General features: G+C 38.1%; 1 protein-coding gene across 5 annotated transcripts in view; it reads left to right on the top strand.

The window, feature by feature from the left end:
- Positions 1-17,796, top strand: part of kidins220a (kinase D-interacting substrate 220a) — a 74,929-nt gene that overhangs the window by 8,356 nt on the left and 48,777 nt on the right. For all 5 annotated transcript variants that reach the window (XM_017694441.2, XM_017694439.2, XM_017694437.2 and 2 more), the window contains exons 5-20: positions 25-123; positions 702-800; positions 1,039-1,137; positions 1,941-2,138; positions 3,684-3,782; positions 4,044-4,142; positions 4,288-4,386; positions 5,043-5,220; positions 5,526-5,690; positions 5,877-6,056; positions 7,551-7,710; positions 8,270-8,421; positions 9,310-9,596; positions 11,460-11,600; positions 13,312-13,549; positions 13,752-13,843. In XM_017694441.2, the coding sequence (XP_017549930.1) occupies positions 25-123; positions 702-800; positions 1,039-1,137; positions 1,941-2,138; positions 3,684-3,782; positions 4,044-4,142; positions 4,288-4,386; positions 5,043-5,220; positions 5,526-5,690; positions 5,877-6,056; positions 7,551-7,710; positions 8,270-8,421; positions 9,310-9,596; positions 11,460-11,600; positions 13,312-13,549; positions 13,752-13,843 (2,385 nt within the window). The remainder of the gene's footprint in view (positions 1-24; positions 124-701; positions 801-1,038; positions 1,138-1,940; positions 2,139-3,683; positions 3,783-4,043; positions 4,143-4,287; positions 4,387-5,042; positions 5,221-5,525; positions 5,691-5,876; positions 6,057-7,550; positions 7,711-8,269; positions 8,422-9,309; positions 9,597-11,459; positions 11,601-13,311; positions 13,550-13,751; positions 13,844-17,796) is intronic.

Below are 17,796 nucleotides of genomic sequence, written 5' to 3'. Positions count from 1 at the left end.
GTGTGTGTGTGTGTGTGGTTGTAGGGTGGTTGGACCGCTCTTATGTGGGCAGCCTATAAGGGTCGTGTGGAAGTGGCCCGTCTGCTGTTGGAGAAAGGAGCGAACCCCAACATCACTGGACAAGTACACAAATACAGTACAACACAATACAGCACTGTTTTTACAGCATTCACTCAGAGAATGTAGCAATGAAATAAAGTCATAATGCCAACAATATTACTATCAAGAGCTCATTTAAAGTAATTGTGTCACAGCAAAAGAGTGAGTGAGTGAGTGAGTGAGTGAGTAAAAAAAGAGAGTGAGCAAGAGTGAACAAATAGGTGAGTAAGTGAATGAGGGAGTGACAGCAAAAGTGAGTGAGTTGGTGAGTGAAGGAGGGAGAATGACAACAAGAGAAAGTGAGAGTGAGTGCAAATGAGGGTGAATGAGTGATACTGAGAGAGAGAGAGACAGGGAAGACCCAAAAAAGTGTGAGAGCTAGTTACATTGAGTGGGAGAGAAAGTGAGCAAGTGTATGAGAAATGAGAGTGATAGAGAGATAGTGAGATAATGAGTCAATGAGCAAAAGAGTGAGTGAGGGAGTGAGTAACTGAGATTTAGAAAGAAAAAGCATGTGAATGAAAGAGTGACAGTGCGTGAAATGAAAGGACTGAGAGAGAATGACAGAAATATATTTCATCCATTTATGTTTCCTGCAACAGTACAGTGTATACCCCATCATTTGGGCAGCTGGCAGAGGCCATTCAGAGATTGTCCGGCTGCTGCTACAACACGGTGCTAAAGTCAACTGCTCTGACAAGGTGACTACCATCATTACCCGTATCTCCAAAGTTGTTGCTGATTTCACAGCAATGAACTCTGTTTACATAAACACACGCTCAGAACTCAGAGAGATACAGTGAAAGTTCCATTCTAGAGTATATGATGGTGGCCATGAGAAAACAGGCTGTACACAACACAAAGGAAGCTCCGATACCAAATTCAATAGTTCGCTCAATGTCATGTTAACCTGACTGTCTTGTCTTATCTTGCAATCAGTATGGCACTACAGCGCTAATCTGGGCAGCCAGGAAAGGTCATTATGAATGCGTGATGCACCTGCTGGAGAACGGCGCTAATGTGGACCAGGAAGGGGCGGTAGGTGTTCTTGAATTTTTTACTTCTGGGTTATTTATTGGGGAATTAGAGCTACATTTGAGCTGATGCATAATAATCATAATTATCTATTAAAAATAAAAAAATCTGTTGTCTCTCTCATACTTCTTCTTATTCTTCTTCTTCCACACTTTTCTGCGATTTAATACAGCCCGAACTGCTTAACATACAGACTCTGTTCAAACTGCGTTTCGAAGGTCTTGGTGCTGTGACTTGTGCTATGTATTTTTGGAGTCAGTCGGATTGGTAGTTTTTAATAAAATTAAGTTGAAAAATTAAAAACCTCCCATAAGAATGAATGGCTGAATGTTCAGAACTTAAACTCCATTTCAGTTTAAATGGTAGAGAAACTTTCTGAAACCTCATCATTTTATCAATTAGAGTTATGAGCATTTGTTTGGCACTGGGCACAGAAAACTGCCCCATTCACTCCTATACATTTCTCAAAATCAGAATCTGCTTATTTCAAGATTTTCTCTGTGTCTAACTTGTTATAACTCAGACGTTTTCTTCTCAATACACACAACATTACATCAAAATAATCCTCAAGGGGTCTTATCTCACATCATCTATCCGGTTAAGCGATAGAGTAAACAAGTCCCGAGTTATGACTGTTTGTTCAGAGGGTGCAAAAAAAGGCTTCTCCACTAAGAGCTGCATAATAACAGAGTGACAGTTAATTTGAATGACTGTGAAATTGACCTCATGCTAGTAAGAAATCTGCAAGCCTAAAAGCTTCTAAACCATTTAGTATAATCATAACTTGAGTTTGCTTTCTCTGTCAGAACTCAATGACCGCTCTAATCGTGGCGGTTCGTGGTGGATACACTGAGGTGGTGAAGGAGTTGCTTAAGAGAAACCCCAACGTCAACATGACGGACAAAGATGGCAACACAGCACTGATGATCGCTGCCATTGAGGGCCACACTGAGATAGTGCAGGACCTGCTGGACGCAGACACATATGTCAACATTCCTGACCGGGTGGGAACCAAAGATTTTTTGTCATTTTTCTTACAAAAAATTTAATTTATGCAGTTTTGCCATTTCCCCTTATAAAATAAGACAAAAGTATGTTACATGGCTAAAAGAGTAGCCCACTTGAAGCCTGAATTTTGTTCATATGTCAGCAAATTAATTTGAGATTTCTTAAATTGATACAGTGTGAGGCAAGTGTGATGATTTAGGCATGCAGTTTGTGTGATATTAATTTCTAGGTGTAAGCTTCTTTTACTTTTTGGCTTATTTAGCCCTGTAGCTCCTGTGCAAATCTGCTGATAGACTACATTTTTATTTTTGTTGAATTACTGCTATAAAGAGACCAGAGCTGTATTGTAGAAACATCCTATCTTTAAGTTAATTTTAAGTTGATGAGACAACTGCAAATGTATATTACAGAAGCAAATCCCAGCTAAGATTTAATTCCTATCCTTCCTCTAGGAATTATATCTTACCTTACAACATTATTAAGTTTTAAAATGTCAAACTACTCAGTTGAGGTTGAAAATCAATTGTCATATCTGTTAACAAGCAATTGACAATGTGTTTACATCTTAGCTGAGTACATAATCAAAACAACATACACAATGATGTAAATTAGTTAGCTAGACAGTTACAAATAAAAAAAAAAAAAACTCAAAACTGAAGTGAGAAGTTTTGTGTCTGTGCCTCCTATTACTGTTTAACTGGCCCTCATAGCTCCCCAGATTCAGTTTTCATTTCTTGAGGTTTTTGCAAGATTGTGAGCCTTACTATTTTCCCATGTGGGATAATATATACATAATAAATAAATATATATATATATATATATATATATATATATATATACATACATACACACACACACACACACACACATATATATATATATATATATATTTTTTTTTAAATATATTTCAAATCTCCGCGACCCTATCTGGATTAAGCGGTTAACGACGATGATGATGATTTCAGATCCATTGCAGTCCATGTAAAAATGCATTCTAAACTCTAAAATATATTCCAGAATATATTGCAATGTTAAATGAAGATATTTTAAAATGCTTTTAGTTCAAAACATATGGGGGAAATATTACATATAGAAATATACCATACAAAACTAAATGAATGTGAATGTATTTAACAAATACTTTTGGAAATGTATGAAAATATCCAAAATATTATATTATTTATTATTGTCATTTATATTATTATTATAGCCATTGTCCTAAATTCAGCCCTAACTAAAGTTTTCATGGTGGCTAAACAACTAACGACCCTGTTTATTTAAAAACACGAGTACAGTGTTCCCTCGAACACTTACTTAAATAAATACTTAAATAAATAAAGCGTCCCTACTTCACGGATTTTCGTTTATTGCGGGTGGTCCTGGAACGTAACACCCACGATAAACGAGGGAACACTGTATTTTAATAGGTCTCACTTTCTTCAAATGTCAGCGTCAGACTGTCCTAGCTTAATGATGATGTTTCTTGTAGCCTATACTTAGCTTTACATGTTCATTCATCTGTGCTCTTTTGTTTGTCTTAGAGTGGAGACACTGTTCTAATTGCAGCAGTGAGAGGAGGCCACGTGGAGATTGTTCGAGCTTTGCTGCATAAGTATGCTGATATTGATGTCAAGGGCCAGGTACTCATGTCTTGCTCTCTCATTGTTTCAGCTCCCCTGTAAATATCTGTCAACAACAGGTTCTTAGCATAGCCTTGATGCTGAACAGGCCTGTTTATCTCAATATTTCTTTACTACCATCATATCATTCTTTTGATTGATCCAGAGTTTTAAGTTTCATCCTACCATACCAGAATACAATAATGTTAATGGGACAGTGGGACAGTTTTATAAAAGAAGTGGGGTTGTGCCTATGTTTACTCATGCACTCTTTCCTCATAGGATTGCAAGAGTGCCCTCTACTGGGCTGTAGAAAAAGGCAATGCCACCATGGTACGAGACATCCTTCAGTGTAACCCAGATACAGAGGCCTGCACTAAGGTAAAGCCAATCCGCTTGATTTCCAGGGAGCTGTAGAAGTTGAGTTTTTTTTGTGTTTTCATGTATGTGTCATGAACTTTATTGCACAGCCACAGCAGTATGTTGCCTTATCATATACAGTAATTGTTATTGTTCTATGTGTCAGGAGGGGGAGACTCCACTTATTAAAGCCACCAAGATGAGGAACATTGAGATCGTTGAGCTTCTTCTTGACAAAGGAGCGAAGGTGTCTGCTGTGGATAAGGTGACAAGAACTCTTATTTATTTTTCTCTAGAAAATCTGTAGTTAGTAAGTATACAAGAGCTATAAGTAAAACAGTCATTATCTCACCATTATCAGTAATCACCTTAGAATATTTTGTATCTACTGATTTTTGGATAACCCTCAGTAGACTTAACTTACTCATGCTCTGTCCAAAAATGCATTATTTATAGTAACTGTTGCACGGACAAGCTTCATAGAGTGCTGGCAAAACTCCAATTGAACCTAATTTGAAGAAATTGTAACTCACTTTGTTTAGAGTCAAGACATGTAATTGAGTTTGCAGTTTAATCTCCTACCAATCTGGACTGTTGTTGGAGATGATCACAGCTAGGCAGATTGGAAACAGCAACAAATTTGCCACCATGCTAACATTACAAGACAAAGGTCTACAGCTGATCTTTCCTAAAACGTTCCTATCACATATACTTTGACAAAAATAGTTTGTTCAGTTTCTTACTATGCTGAGTGGGAATTTGCCCACATTCTGAAAAGGCTTGTCAAACCTTGTTAAGACGCTACAAATCTGTGAGTAAAGCATGTGTAGTTTAACTATTTTTTTATGTACATATGTATTTTTTGTGTATAGTGTTTCAGTGCTTGGTAATTAATGAGAAGATAAATGTTGTTGCTCTCAGAAAGGAGACACAGCCCTGCACATTGCCATCAAGGGCCGCAGCAGGAAGCTGGCGGAACTGCTTTTGAGGAACCCTAAAGATGGTCGCCTGCTCTACAAGCCCAACAAAGAGGGCGAGACACCTTACAACATCGACTGCACACACCAGAAGAGCATCCTCACCCAGATCTTTGGAGCCAGTAAGTGTTCACTGAATCTTGCAGTGGTATTCAAAAACATGTCTTCAATTTTAAAGTCATAGTTCAGTAAAAACTGCTTTCCTCTTATCTCAAATGTAGTTAATCAGCAAAGGCATGTTTGCTTGTTTAGTTTTGTGCTGGAGCTGTAAGGTTTATAGAGCTAGTAGTAGCTCATACCACACCATCTATTATTGTGCAAACTGAATCATCAGACATTTGCCTCTTGTTCAGATCTAACAAGTACGAGGTAGATTCCCATTTTCTAAGAACAGTTTCGTTATATGTGTTTTCCTGACCCCTCACAGAGCACCTGTCCCCCACTGAGTGTGATGGTGACATGCTGGGCTACGACCTGTACAGCAGTGCGCTGGCAGACATTCTGAGTGAGCCCACCATGCAGCCGCCCATCTGTGTTGGCCTGTACGCCCAGTGGGGCAGTGGCAAGTCTTTTCTCCTCAAGAAACTGGAGGGTAAGAGCAGCCTGGGTATTGCTTTCTTTTTTATCGGCTAACAAACTACTTATGTAGTAATGTTTTTCACATCACACCTATTGAGGACCACGTAATCATCATCCATCATTCTCTCTCTCTCTCTCTCTCTCTCTCTCTCTCTCTCTCTCTCTCTCTCTCTCTCTCTCTCTCTCTCTCTTGAATCAGATGAGATGAAGACGTTTGCCGGCCAGCAGGTGGAGCCATTGCTGCAGTTTTCCTGGTTGGTGGTGGTGCTGACCCTGCTGCTCTGCGGCTCTCTGGCTCTTCTCCTGGGCTTTACCGTTGACCCCAAGTTGGCCATTGCTGTGGCTCTCAGCCTGCTTGCTCTCCTCTACATCTTTTTTGGTGAGAGCCTAGGCTCTTTGGACATCAAAATTGTATAAACTAAATGTTCACAATTGTCCCCTTACTTTAAATTTAGTGAGTTAGCCAAGACGTGTAATGTGTCCAAGGTTTGTGTCTTTAGTTTTGTACTGAGGACAATATAACAAATAATTTATGACCACCAGTTAGCACTTTTTAAGGAATGTGAAGGTGGTTTCTGACATTGTATGATACACTGTTTCTATAAAAAAATTACAAAAAGTATGTCACATCTAAAACCTAGCAGTCATCTTGAAACCTGAATTTTATACAGAGTTAATTTTGTCCATTTGTATTGACAACACTAACCGCTTACCTAACAGCTTAATGTGGTTTGAGGACCATTCATGCTGTTTATGTTAGATGAAGTTGAGTTCTAAGTGCTTCTCAGGTGAAATCAGCGTTCAATAAAAGTGGTAGTCAGAGTGGACTGGACTATATTTGTGTGCAAATGTCTAAGCCTGTGTTCCCAGCCTGGCTCCATGCTAACCTCATTAATCTCTTTAGCTCATGAGAGGCAGTGGCAGTTACAGACAGGCATATTCTATTAAATAGCCTTCTCAGCAAATCAAATTACCCAGCCTGTGTGCTGTATAGTATTCACTGAAATGTTTGTGGACTGTTAGTGGTCTTGTCCACCAGAGGGCACCGTTGGACTTTGTTGTAAAATTGCATGAGTCGTAAAGTTTCTCATGTCTTAAAGGTTTAGTTTAGGGGAAAAGGAACACATTTACACAAATTTCCCCTTACTACAAATGTAAACAAGACATGTTTGGTGTTCAGAGTTTTTTTGTTTGTTTGCACTGGAGGTATGGGGCTAAAAGTAATCAATACTTGTATTTAGTTTGAATTAATGTCAGATAAACATATTTATTTGTCTGACACTATATGATGTATTGTTACCTATAAAAATGGACAAAAATACAGACAGAGTTTAGGTCTCAAGATGGAAGCTACTACTGTAGCTATGTGGTAAATTATTCTTTTAAACCAATCTTTTTCAAACGTGTGTCTCCCAGTCTCTATCAGGTGTCCATCAGGTAAACAAAGGCTATCTTTAAATGGCCATACCATGGAAATCTGAGTTGTTCTCACTTTTTAAATAAAAGCGTGATGTCTTATGTAAACATTTTTAAAGTTTCAAAAGTGTTTCACTCCTTTGTCCATACAGTCCGCATATGAAAACAAAGTAGTAAAAACATCCAATTTGAATTTGCTGTTTCTGTGATGAACTAATTTGCATTTATCTGCCTACTAGCAGTTTGCCCCACCCAGTCATGCTGAAATTGTGAGAAGTGTTTCCCAGATGGCTTTTGAATGAGGCATAATTCAATTTAGGGTCGCCAGTCAGAACAAATGTAATTTACATATATTACTCTTAAGGGTAGAGTAACGAAAACAGTCTGTTAAGGTCAGAAGGACATGTTCTACCTGTACTTTATTTAACTGGACTGTGATGTTCTCGGATGTGTGCAGTGCTGGTGTACTTTGGCGGTCGAAAAGAAGGTGAGAGCTGGGCGTGGCTCATCAGCACCCGGCTGGCCCGTCACATCGGCTACCTAGAACTGCTGCTCAAACTGATGTTCGTAAACCCACCGGAGCTCCCTGAGCAGACCACCAAAGCCCTCCCCGTCAGGTATGGCTGACTGAGCCATGCCTAGCTCTGCTGTCTAAGCTGAAAGATCCTACTACACTTCACAACATGATATCTTAACAGACGAAAACATTTTAAAGCAGACAGCATATCTAATATTTCTCATTATGGGATTGTTATAAGAATATTATAAGATTATTCAGTCTAATTATACACTTTGCTTAATAATACCAAAAATGTAATGCACTGGCAGATACAGTTACTTCCTTTAAGCATTATTTCTTTAAACAAGAAGATTTAGGTATTTGAGAAAAAAATATATAAAAAGTATACAAAATGTTTAGGATTATGATGAATAATCATATAATAGCATCTTATTAACAGCCAACCCATGTTGTGGAATGAATGGCAGGGGTGCTGTGGAAACTTATAACCACCAATTTAACATATTTAATTATTTAATTTCAGACAGAAATTCATATGAAATAAAGGATCCACCACATTATTATGTAATGTTTGTAAAGATTGTAATCCATGGTTATAAATATATTCACTTATAAAGTTCTAAAATCTACAGTTTTTCATGTATGTGTCTGTTCAGGTTTCTGTTCACAGACTATAACCGCCTGTCAAGTGTGGGAGGGGAGACCTCCATGGCTGAGATGATTGCCACACTGTCAGATGCATGTGAAAGAGAGTTTGGCTTCATGGCCACCAGACTCTTCAGAGTCTTTAAAAATGATGAGTCACAAGGTTTGTTTGTAGTGCACAACATGCAGTACTTTACAGTAAGGATGAGTGACATGGAAAAAATAACATTAACATTAGAGATTGAAGTATTTGTCCGAAGCATGGCATGACCCAATTATGCATGTCAGGTTCTGGCATTGCCTTCTAAATGTGTGCTGGGTTCTGGCTGGATTTAAATTTAATTTAGGAGTTTTTGGGGTTCTCATAGTTTCCTCAAGCTTTTAACAGATTTTAGTAGTTTTCCTACTTACTTTATTGTAGGAGGCCCACACCTGTGAGAAAATGGATGCGTGGGACATAGCAGTGAATCAAGTCAGGAAAGTTTAGCACACTCAAAGGGATGTTATTTCTTTGGCCAAAAATATTTGAAATGTTCAAATTACATGGTATATGTAATTTGTTCTATGTAATGAAATAGAACTTTAGCATTAAGCAGGTAAAGGCAGAGTGAGGACAGCGCACTATGGAAAGTTTATACAGACTAAAAGCATTTTGGATGTTGTTCAAAAGCATTGTATGATGAATATATTTGTTAAAGCAAAATGTTAGCGTAATTTTGGACAACTGATTATTTGATTATATCATGGATCTTATGGCATCTCTTATTGTTACTCATGGTAATTTATCCGGCTATCTGTCATTAGAAATACCAGGTTTTATTTGACATTTCAAGATAATAGGCTGGTTCTGGCCTATCTGTCTTGGACTTGGACACAAAGTTCTTGTGTAGCTCTTGGTTTCAGACCAAAATTTCAGGCCTAATTAAGCGCTATGCTACATTTCAGAAATGGCCATTATTACTATACATTGATTGCTGTGTTATACGTGCTATTTAGTAATTTACATACTAGGTCTGTAGTTGTCTGAGAGTGTCTTTCTCCCGTTCTTTAGGAAAAAAGTGGAAGAAGACATGCTGTGTACCATCCTTCGTGCTTTTCGCGCTGACACTGGCGTGTCTGGTGACCGGCATGGCCTTGCTGGCTATCTTCAAGGTAGAGCCCGCTAATTTTACAGTGAACGCAGTGCTGGTGGCCATGGCCAGTGTGGTGGGTCTGGCTCTTCTGCTGAACTGCAGGACCTGGTGGCAAGTTGCTGATTCAGTGCTACACTCACAGAGGAGGAGACTGCACAGTGCTGCCAACAGCATGCACAAGCTCAAGAGTGAAGGTTTCATGAAGGTATGCAAAAGAGAGTCGTGAACAGTTCCATGCGGGCATAAAGAGAAGATTTAAATTTACGTATCGTCACTTTCATGCAAAAAAACTATAATTTGAAAACTCCAGTTATTTGGAATTGTGTGAAAATTTCATGATGAATGGACCAATAAAAATGGTCCAAAATTCTAAAATATTGTCACATTAACTTCCATTAAAAGTTTCCTTCTCCTGTAAATTTACCATTTTGGAGATAGGAGTTTTGTTCTGACAGTGATGTTTGTTTAAAGTTATTATTCAGAGAAGAATCTGATTTACACAGTTTTGCCCTCATGGCAAGTACAGTGAATCAGCCAAGAGATGTTTGCTGGCCAAACTTTGCTTCTTTACTTTTGGACTGGAGATATAAAGCTTATGTAGCCAACAAGTAGTGGATTTTTATACATCAGCAGTTACTGTTATCTTTGAAGAAATAGGCTAAGCATGAGATATATGGTACAGTGTAAAAGTCAGAGATTATGTAGAAGTTAATCATTTTTCAATGTCAGGAATAAAGTCTCAGAAAAAAAAGGGAAAATGACTTTCCTGTTCTGCACCCTACTGCTGCTTTAACTCTTTAATCTTTCCAAACTTGGAACTAATGAGTTACAGCTGTGTTCTTTTGACAAAAAGAGTTTCCAAAGTAGTAACCAACATTATATTCCCCTTCTAAGAGACAATAACATTCACACAAACAACTATCCAAACATAACTTAACCGCCTTGCACATTTCTTTTTCATGTGTATCTGAAGTGGCTTTGGATTAGATATGATAATCAGCTTGCATTAAAATGGTTAAGTCAAAGGTAAATAAGTGAAAAAACAAAAGCAGAAAGAAACAGAAAATTAGACTGGTAGACCACCAAAACTGTCACCATCAGAATAACAGCACTTAAAGTTTCGTCTTTGAGAAAGAGGAGAAAATCAAGCTCCACTCTTCAGATCTGAAAAAAATCCAAAGTTTTAATGTCCATCCTTCCGCTGTAAAAAGACAGTTCAGCACTGTGAGTCTGACAGGATGTGTTATCTGTCAAGAAGCAGTTTCTGAGAAAAGGCAAAAAGCACAAAACCACCAGATCTAGACATCTGAGATAAAAATGTTCCTTCAGATTTCTTTGAAAAACTGAAAAAAGTCTCCTGAAAAGAATGGAAGCAATAATCCTGTTATAAAGGTAGTAGTTGGACCCACTAAATACTGAAAAAATATATTTAGTTGTTGATGCTTCTGTGTAATTTTCTGTTAATATTGTTCTCTACTTTTTTCTGATGATAAAAATAGAATAACTTGTACTTAATGCCCAATTTGACTTGAATAAATAAAAGGGTGGTCTCTTGCTTGTCCATTTTTATAGGTAACAGCAGATGGCAGTATGCCATACAGTGTCAGTAACCAAATAAACAAGTCTGTTTTAGATAATCAACACAGCAAGGTTAGAGGCAAGTATGCAGTTGTTTAGATATGTGGTTTATTCTGCTTGATTGGTGATCATAAGCTTTATTTACTTGTAAGCTACACTAGTAGCTAAGGTGCAAAACTAAAGAAGCAAACTTCAACACCAAACACATCTTGTCTGTTCAACTGCACTTGGAGTCAGAGGAAAATTGTATTAATTTGATGTTTTGACCCACTGAACCATCACTTTAAGGAAGGGAATTTTTGTATGTAGAAGATATTTCTGGAAGATGATAAATACAATATATTGATTTACACATTTTACACTATTACACTATTAGCGTATAATACAGAAGTGTATTTTGATTCTAGTGTATTAAAAGTTTTTCATGTAATGTTTTGACTTACCTCCGTATTACTGGTTTTAAGTGATAATCTCTTATCTCATCCGTTAGGTTCTAAAGTGTGAGGTGGAACTCATGGCTAAAATGGCAAAAACCATTGATGGCTTCACACAGAATCAGACTCGCCTGGTCGTCATCATTGACGGCCTGGATTCCTGTGAGCAAGACAAAGTGCTGCAGATGCTGGATACGGTGTGTGTTTGTGTGTGTGTGTGTGTGTGTGTGTGTGTGTGTGTGTGTGTGTGCGTGCATTGATCAGGTTTCAAATTTGCTTATGAAACCATATGTCACAAAGACCCATCTTGCTCTTCTTCTCATAATTTCCACATCTTCCTCGCCTTCCCTAAGTACGCAAATCAGACCCGACAGTAAACACTCATCAATCTCTTGATTGAACCACATACGGTAGCTATCAGAGTTCATGCTCATGTAGCCCAGAAAGTTCAGATTCCTCTTTTCCAGCTGGAGTAATAGAATTTCCTTCAGCCAAACGTTATTATTTAGGGGTATAATCCCCTTGTGTTGGCAGCTTTCTCTGTGCTAATGAAATCTCCCTCCTTCCAGAGTGCCTGAAACCTTCTCAAAGACTCCTTTGTGGCGCAATTAGCCGCATCCCTTTTAAATTCCATGCTCTTTTTTGTTTTTGCGATTTTTGATAGGAATTACAGAATTGAATTTTTATCGCAAACTAAATGTTTTTCTACTTGCTGGCTCTAATGTCCCATAACCAAAAGGATTTTCTGACTGCTGCGAATAAAATAGGGGGCTGCAAGGGATTATGGCATGCTTTGTAAATGAAACAGACAATGTGTCTACTGTGGACTATGGCAGTATAAGCGAATATTTGGGCCTAGACGCTAGCGTGAGGCGGCGGTCAGCTGTAATAGATTTTTTAAATCGTACACAAATCAGTGTCCTGTGACACTTAGCCATGCTGCAGTTTCTCATCAGTCTGGAAAGTCCCCATCACCTCCATGTCTGTATCAATACTCTTCACCCACTCTGCGTCCTTTCCATGTGCTAGTCAATTCTGAAAAACTAGTGTTTAATTTTAAAGTGTACATAATATTCAATTATATGGAGGAATGAACTGCATACTAACTGAATTTTGATGATGATTGGTCAAGCAAGACATTAGTTTGCCCACTGATATCAGATGACACTGTTTTAATCATTCTAACTTAGTGCCTCCAGTCCATCCAGAAAGTCCCCAGCATAACTGTCTGGGTTAAATGAGCGGTTCTGTAATTGCTATGTGTATTGTATAATAGTGAATGGTACACTGTGAAAGGTTTGTTCATCACTGGATCGCTATTTACTGTGATTTACAGTGTGTTTTTGTCCACTATGTTTTTAAAAATATAGAGCATGTTGTCTTTATTAGTTTAAAGGAACTAAGCAGTATTATTTTTTGAGAAAGAAACTATCACATACATTTTTTTTTTACAATAACAACTACAAAAATAATTATTAAACTATAATACATAAAAAACCTCCCTTAGCAGTTATAACTACTGCATACTTTTTCTACATAAAAAGCCCAGTCAGGACTGCCTTATAGGGACCATTTTCATTGGTATTTTAAATATTTACACATGAAATTTTTTTTCCTCCAAATATACATGGGGCATGTTTCGCAAAAGGAGGATTTCTAAGATAAGTTAAGTCTAAAGTTAAGCCTGTTCAACAGGTAAAGAGCTGAGAAACAGACCTATTGGACATTCCTCAATTTTTGACTAAATTACGTGGCTAATTCAGAAATCCTGCTTTGTAAAATACTCCCCTCATGCGTGTTTAGTATGTTAACATACTGTAAGCAGTCAAGAAAACATTATCTTTTTTTTAATCTTATGATTGATAATGGCTTAAATGTTGTAACACATCTTACTTCTGCTCTGTGCAGGTTAGGGTGCTTTTCTCTAAGGGCCCTTTCATCTCCATCTTTGCCAGCGACCCTCACATCATCATCAAAGCCATTAACCAGAACCTGAACAGTGTGCTGCGTGACTCCAACATCAACGGCCACGACTACATGCGCAACATTGTGCACTTGCCCGTCTTCCTGAACAGCCGCGGCCTCAGCACAGCCAAGAAGCTCAGCATGGCAGCGCCCACCAACGGAGACCTGCTTGGCGCTGAGGGTGAGTGTGCAAACACATGCATATTAACTGAGAAAATACAAGGCAAAGTGACCAAGCAGTTTGATTGATGTACTGTGTGACTTTATTGTTTTAAGTTTTGAACTTTTTATGCAAATGTGCTAATAATTGTCTTTCTGATGCATGATGGCTATGGTTGAATCTAATTTTATCTTGCTGGATTTCTGCCTTTGTGCCCCTGTAGCGTGGCATGAGGACATGGACAGAAAGTTTCAATCTCAGAACAGTCTAGGAGAGCAGGCGAAGCAGGGCAGCAAGACTGCACTGAACCGCAGGGTAAGACTCAGCTGGCTCATCCATATGACTCTATCTCCAGATAAACACCAAGCTCATCACTATGTACTGAAAAAATTGTTTTAAAAGAGAACCAGACTCTTTGGTTTCATTCCCATTTTAAGCCTTATAGATTAATTCCTAATTTTTTGGTCACATGCGATCTTTCTGCTTTGACGGTCCACACTCATGTTTCTAAGCAATCCATATCTGTTTATAAAAAAATAAAATAATAATAATAATAATAATAGGGAAACATAGTCTTTGCTTGTACAACACCTTTCATATATAAAAATGCAGCTCAAAGTGCTTTAGAGCACTTTAGAGCAACAGAGAAAGAAGAGTAAAAAAGGTAATAAAAAGTAGCTCAAACAAACAAACAAAAAAACAACAAATAAAAAGTCATTAAGATGGATCAAAGATCAAAGCAACAATACCAGGTGACCACTCCAGTCCATCAATCCAAGTTGCATAAACAGGGAGGGTTTTTATTTATATATATATGTATATGTATATGTATATGTATATATATGTGTGTGTGTGTGTGTGTGTGTGTGTGTGTAAAATAATAGATAAAATAAAATATATAAAGCAAAAGAATAAATAAAATAAATGAACAAAATGCATGTTGTTAACTGTAAGATTTGAGTTTTTGAAAAATGTCCTTTGAGCCCACCGCTGTGGTATTTTTTGCTACAGTGTTACACAGTTAGGCTGCAGGGTGGACAGAGGTTGTGTCCGCAAATTGATCTTGGGGAACTTTTGGTATGTCTACAGAAATACTGTGGAGGACCCAAGGGCTCATGTAGGGACATAAAACGTCAGGGATATGGCGTAGTGTAAAAACACATCTTGCCTGAAAGGGGAATAAGAAATACCTTTAAAATCATCAAAAATTATCTTCAGCTATGAAGTTTCTGTTGTTGCTAATGTTTAATAGTGCTTTGAAAATTCTCTTCATGTAGTACGCTTTGGGTACACCACACCACTATGTCTGTCATAGATATCCATGTAACATAAGTTTTTTTTTTTTTTTTTTTCTTTTTAAAAATGAATTGAATGTCGTCAGTGTTTGAACAAAGGCTTGCATCTTTAAAATAGACTCGAGTCCATAGAGACATGAGACTTGTCTGTACAAATTCAAGACTTGATTGTCTTAATTTGGGACTTACTTATCACTTGCAAATTGGTGACTTGTTCCTACATCTGATATACAGTATACAAATATGCTTGTTCTCTTATTGGGTGAGGGTGTCAGGTGCAGTTAGGGTAACTTTCTGATGGGCCAATTCAAACATCTTCACAGGCCCCTGAGTTTGATCAAGAAGGGTTGTATTGTTAAAGTACCCATAGGCCAAACAAATTTGTGCCACTTCCTCTCTGTAATGTTAACATAGCTTTAGTTACATTCTGAGACAGAGACTTAATGTAGCTCAGAGAACAGTTAACAGTAAGCAGTTAGGAACAACACTCCAAATATAAGCCACTTTATATTCGTGCTGGTAAGCATGCTTGTTTATTGTTGCCGTGTGTTTTCAATGAGGCCGGGGAGGAGAAGGGCGGGGGGTGCTGTCGGGGCCCCTGGATGTCGCCAAGGAGCGTCTGTAATTGATTTAATGTCTGTTTACCCTTCCCGCTGAGATGCCATTGCCTAATGACAGGGTGCAGCAGCAGTGGGGCTCTGTGACAAAGCGCTGGCACGGCCGGCGTCTAGCGGGAGGCTAAGTGGCTCCGCTGCTCGCCCTGCGAGCGCCCCGTTTGTTTGCCTTGCCGATTTATCAGTCTGTTTTCTCTCGGCCCGCGCTCTCTTTCGGGGGGCACACTCCTTTTAGGCTGCCGTTTACTCGTCTGGCAGTCATCCTCATTTCAAGAGTGGAGGTTTTCGTTTTGTCTGTTTAATAAGAAGCTTGTTGATTTGCTCACAGCCATTATGGAGCGAAAAACTTTGCTCTGCCTTGTTAGTGCTGAGTTCTGTAGCACTAATATGAGGTTAACAAGGACTGAGGTCAGTGCAGAGTCCTGAAGTCTTTACCCAAGTTTTTAGGAGAATGAGCAAATCAAGGAGAGATGAAGTCAACAAAGTTGTCTTTTCTTTATCACAGTACTTTCTACTTCACAGGGGTTCATGTTTTGAATTTTTTCATAGTTGCATCTGGTGGTTGAGTCATAGCACACTTAGTTGATATTCTTTTATAGCTCATGTACATGATTTTCCCAAAACATTTTACATTATTAAATTATTAAGATCCTCGAGAAACTTACAAATTCTTTTCACAGTGATGGTGATAGGACCAGATGTATGAATGTGTTTAATGCTTCTTACAGCCTCTTTAAAGCATTTAATGCAGTTTAATGCCGCTTTAAGTTCTAGGAGTTGTTACACAAAATGGTTACGAATACATTGCCTGATGGCTAAGGAATTGTTACAGCAGTTTTGAGATAATATTTTTAAAAATCCATTACTTTTTCCGTAGAAAAAATAGCAAGTATATATAAAATGACAAACAGATCTGAACAAAATTGAATACTTGTAGCCATTGTCTGTTTATTCTTTAAAATTTCCTTGAAACAGCTAAATTTGCAGTTTTTTTAAGCAATAGTTACTGGCTAACTGACAGCAGCTGCTCCATCTCACTAAACTGGAGATGTAGATCTAGCATGTTCAGACTTAAAATCAGGGGGATGATGATAACTGTAAATAAAATCACATCATATGTATTGGGGGGGAAGTAAGTATTCAACACATCAACTATTTTTCCCAAAAAAATGCAGCTGTTCACATGAAATTTAGACCAGATGTATGCATAAATTTGATAAAACTACACAGCTAAATAAATTGTAATATTCCAATCTACAAGAAAGTTACATGCGATAAAATGGAATGACACAAGAAGAAAAGTATTGAAAACACTAACTGAAATTTATTTAATCCTTGGTAGAGAGACATTGTCAAAATGCTTCTTGTATAAAGGAACTAATCTCTGTTTTTCGGTTGGGATTTTTGGCCTGTTCTTCACCACAGGCAGTCTTTGAATCTTGAAGATTTCAGAGCCTACTGGTAAATCTTGATCTTTTCAATCCACAAATTGCCTGCTTGGTTTGAGTGTATGGCAATGTTCTCATGGATGGCAAAGGATTCTTCTCAAGAATGTCCTGGTACATGGCTCCATTGTTTTTCCCTCCAACAAGTTGGATTCTGCCAGTACCATGAGACGAAAAGCAGCCCCATATCATGATGCTGTTGGTTCCAAACATATCATTTGTTGCTGAAAGTTCTGTCTCATCTGACCACTCTACATTCTCCTAGTCATCTACAGGCTTCTCCCAATATTCTGTAGCAAATTTCAGATGAGCTTCAACATGCTTTTTCTTCAGTAATGAAGAAAACGACTGTGACGACTGTACTCACTGCTTCCAAGTCTTTTGGAAGCTCTTTTCAACTAATCCTTGGCTTTTGTGCAATTGAAAGTCTTGCGAGGGCTCCTGTGCATGGCTGGTTGATGGTCGAGTGATGTTCCTTCCATCTGCGGATAGCGATCCCTGTGGTGCTTGTAGGAACGTATCTTTTGTGACAGCTTGTTGACAAATTATTTATCTACTTGCATTCAGAGGTGGGTTCACCTTTTTCAAAGAGCAGAAGTACTAACACACCAACATGCACTAATCCTGCTGATTCTGATGAGTGCAGGTAGGAAAACTAATTAGTGGAATCAGCTGGTTTAGAGCTTTTTCTTACTGTGTTCAATATTTTTTTGCGGTGTCATTCCACCTTATTTCACGTAACTTTGTTTTTTTATGGATTGTAATGTTACAGTTTGTTTGGCTGTGTAGTTGCATTGAGGTAATTCCAATGTCTGGTCTAAATTGCATGAGAATAGCTGCATTGGAAGTATGTTGAATAAAAAATTTAAATACTTATATTCTCCACTGTGCATTTAGTATTTTGAGGTTAGTTA

Source organism: Pygocentrus nattereri, chromosome 10, assembly GCF_015220715.1.
Source record: "Pygocentrus nattereri isolate fPygNat1 chromosome 10, fPygNat1.pri, whole genome shotgun sequence".
Classification (NCBI taxonomy): Eukaryota; Metazoa; Chordata; class Actinopteri; order Characiformes; family Serrasalmidae; genus Pygocentrus; species Pygocentrus nattereri.
This window is presented reverse-complemented; position numbering and strand designations above follow the sequence as displayed.